The sequence below is a fragment of the Nanorana parkeri genome, unplaced genomic scaffold, assembly GCF_000935625.1.
Source record: "Nanorana parkeri isolate BGI_ZX_2015 unplaced genomic scaffold, ASM93562v1 scaffold1354, whole genome shotgun sequence".
Taxonomy (NCBI): Eukaryota; Metazoa; Chordata; class Amphibia; order Anura; family Dicroglossidae; genus Nanorana; species Nanorana parkeri.
The window spans coordinates 235808-239601 of NW_017307622.1; the positions used below are offsets into that span (position 1 = coordinate 235808).

General features: G+C 52.6%; 1 protein-coding gene across 2 annotated transcripts in view; it reads left to right on the top strand.

The window, feature by feature from the left end:
- GDAP2 (ganglioside induced differentiation associated protein 2) overlaps positions 1-3794 on the top strand; it is a 44543-nt gene that overhangs the window by 6631 nt on the left and 34118 nt on the right. For both annotated transcript variants that reach the window (XM_018569554.1, XM_018569553.1), the window contains exon 4: positions 1025-1178. In XM_018569554.1, coding sequence (XP_018425056.1) covers positions 1025-1178 — 154 coding nt within the window. The remainder of the gene's footprint in view (positions 1-1024; positions 1179-3794) is intronic.

The window sequence follows — 3794 nt, forward strand, 5'->3', positions numbered from 1 at the left end:
CCGCTAGGTCTTACTTTCAGGGTAGCTGCACATAAACTGAATTTTAAATGTAAAGACCGGCCGCAGCTCCCGCCTACACGCCCAACGGCCGCAGCTCCCGCCCACTCGCCCGCACGCACGATGGAAGCGGAATATCATCCAGCGGGACCGGCAACAGCACGCCGCCTTCCGGGACCTCGTCCACTCCTCCCCCAGCCAGGTAAGACATCCCCCGAAAATAAGACCTAGTGTTTTCGTGCAAAAAAAAAAATAAGACAGTGTCTTATTTTCGGGGAAACACGGTAGTTCTCTTTAGTGTCACAGAAGGACATACAGTAATATCCTCCTGCGACCCAAAACTCCGCGTATAGCCCGCTATAGACACACAGGGCAGTGCCGCACTGCAGCCGGCACAGATCCTGACCATACTGTTGAAATCCGCCCCGCGATATGATTGACAGCTGGCTCTACCTCTCTAGCGGCAGAGTCAGCTGTGCCCGCCCCGTCGCCTATGTCTCCCTCCAGTCAGCTCTGGAGGGACAGAGAGGGGAGGGGGAATTCACCGCTCTCTGCAGGGAGAAGATCGGTAGCTGAGCATCGGCGGTATGTGGTCGCTCGGTTCTCGATCAAGCTGACCTGTGACCGCTGCAGTGGTCACACGTCGGCTCTAATTATGGCGACGAGTATATTTCACTCTCCCCCCATAGTTCTCCTTTTAAAAGTCCGCCGTGAGTTGTCTATGGCTTATGTAGCCATTTTAAATATAATAAGACTCTTAGTTCTCTGTGTAATGTTTTCTAGTTGTTCTTGTGACACCTTTAAAAGTCCGCCTTTTAATATGCTGTTGATGTGACTACATATTGAATTAGGGATGTGGTGTCATGCATAACGAATATCTTTATTCCTCCTATCCACTCTCTGCACTCCTTTCACTGTCTGTGTTGTCCTCATCCTCACTCTTCCTGCCACAGATCTTGATATCCTGTCCTCCGTGTCACTCTCCGTGCCTGATCACTTTGCACTTTGTCACTGTTGTTCCCGGCAGGTTGCAGGACGGGCGAGGCTAAGCTCACAAAGGGTTTTAATTTGGCTGCCCGTTACATCGTCCACACCGTGGGTCCTAAATACAAGAACAAGTACCGTACGGCGGCGGAGAGCTCTCTGCACAGCTGTTACCGGAACGTCCTCCAGCTGGCAAAGTAATCCTCTTCATTGTTCTGTCTTTTCTTGTGTAGCTTCTGTGCAAATGGAATGTGGTCACTGCACAGGAAGCAGGTAACTGCATAGAACACACAGTGTAGTACTACCATGGCTGAACAGTACTGTAGTTTGTGTCTCTGCCCCTCCCACAATGGTGCGATTTCCCCCAGTAGTTTGTGTATCTGCCCCTCCCACAATGGTGAGCTTTCCTCCAGTAGTTTGTGTCTCTGCCCCTCCCACAATGGTGCGATTTCCCCCAGTAGTTTGTGTATCTGCCCCTCCCACAATGGTGAGCTTTCCTCCAGTAGTTTGTGTCTCTGCCCCTCCCACAATGGTGCGATTTCCCCCAGTAGTTTGTGTATCTGCCCCTCCCACAATGGTGAGCTTTCCTCCAGTAGTTTGTGTCTCTGCCCCTCCCACAATGGTGCGATTTCCCCCAGTAGTTTGTGTATCTGCCCCTCCCACAATGGTGAGCTTTCCTCCAGTAGTTTGTGTCTCTGCCCCTCCCACAATGGTGCGATTTCCCCCAGTAGTTTGTGTATCTGCCCCTCCCACAATGGTGAGCTTTCCTCCAGTAGTTTGTGTCTCTGCCCCTCCCACAATGGTGCGATTTCCCCCAGTAGTTTGTGTATCTGCCCCTCCCACAATGGTGAGCTTTCCTCCAGTAGTTTGTGTCTCTGCCCCTCCCACAATGGTGCGATTTCCCCCAGTAGTTTGTGTATCTGCCCCTCCCACAATGGTGAGCTTTCCTCCAGTAGTTTGTGTCTCTGCCCCTCCCACAATGGTGCGATTTCCCCCAGTAGTTTGTGTATCTGCCCCTCCCACAATGGTGAGCTTTCCTCCAGTAGTTTGTGTCTCTGCCCCTCCCACAATGGTGCGATTTCCCCCAGTAGTTTGTGTATCTGCCCCTCCCACAATGGTGAGCTTTCCTCCAGTAGTTTGTGTCTCTGCCCCTCCCACAATGGTGCGATTTCCCCCAGTAGTTTGTGTATCTGCCCCTCCCACAATGGTGAGCTTTCCTCCAGTAGTTTGTGTCTCTGCCCCTCCCACAATGGTGCGATTTCCCCCAGTAGTTTGTGTATCTGCCCCTCCCACAATGGTGAGCTTTCCTCCAGTAGTTTGTGTCTCTGCCCCTCCCACAATGGTGCGATTTCCCCCAGTAGTTTGTGTATCTGCCCCTCCCACAATGGTGAGCTTTCCTCCAGTAGTTTGTGTCTCTGCCCCTCCCACAATGGTGCGATTTCCCCCAGTAGTTTGTGTATCTGCCCCTCCCACAATGGTGAGCTTTCCTCCAGTAGTTTGTGTCTCTGCCCCTCCCACAATGGTGCGATTTCCCCCAGTAGTTTGTGTATCTGCCCCTCCCACAATGGTGAGCTTTCCTCCAGTAGTTTGTGTCTCTGCCCCTCCCACAATGGTGCGATTTCCCCCAGTAGTTTGTGTATCTGCCCCTCCCACAATGGTGAGCTTTCCTCCAGTAGTTTGTGTCTCTGCCCCTCCCACAATGGTGCGATTTCCCCCAGTAGTTTGTGTATCTGCCCCTCCCACAATGGTGAGCTTTCCTCCAGTAGTTTGTGTCTCTGCCCCTCCCACAATGGTGCGATTTCCCCCAGTAGTTTGTGTATCTGCCCCTCCCACAATGGTGAGCTTTCCTCCAGTAGTTTGTGTCTCTGCCCCTCCCACAATGGTGCGATTTCCCCCAGTAGTTTGTGTATCTGCCCCTCCCACAATGGTGAGCTTTCCTCCAGTAGTTTGTGTCTCTGCCCCTCCCACAATGGTGCGATTTCCCCCAGTAGTTTGTGTATCTGCCCCTCCCACAATGGTGAGCTTTCCTCCAGTAGTTTGTGTCTCTGCCCCTCCCACAATGGTGCGATTTCCCCCAGTAGTTTGTGTATCTGCCCCTCCCACAATGGTGAGCTTTCCTCCAGTAGTTTGTGTCTCTGCCCCTCCCACAATGGTGCGATTTCCCCCAGTAGTTTGTGTATCTGCCCCTCCCACAATGGTGAGCTTTCCTCCAGTAGTTTGTGTCTCTGCCCCTCCCACAATGGTGCGATTTCCCCCAGTAGTTTGTGTATCTGCCCCTCCCACAATGGTGAGCTTTCCTCCAGTAGTTTGTGTCTCTGCCCCTCCCACAATGGTGAGATTTCCCTCTCAGTACGGAGGAAATGTAGCTCACATAGGCCGGCGCTGGTGTCACGTTGGGTCACACCAGGGTGCAATTTCGCCTTTTCCTTTTGGCAGTCACCATACGCAACACGTGAGAGGAGAGGCCGAGTCTACTCGGCACAAAGTAAATACATCCACTTAAAGTGTTTTCCCGAATGATAAATGTCAGCAGAGCCGCTGCCTCCCCCTCCCCTCCCGGGGGTTCCGTGGTTAGCTCTCTGCAGCGTGCTGGTCATATGCTGCCCAAGCCGGCGCGTGATCTGCACTTATCTCCAATATCCTGACAAAAGCAGAACTTCGTCTAGTAAAGGAAGCCGAAATAAACGATCTTCACTCCAGTGACTGATTCATCGGTGTGCATTGCACGGCACTTGGAGAGTGCAGAGCGTGTGCTCGAGGCGGCTGCGTCGCACTTAAAGGAGAACTATGAGGGGGGGGGGGGGGGGCTTTTC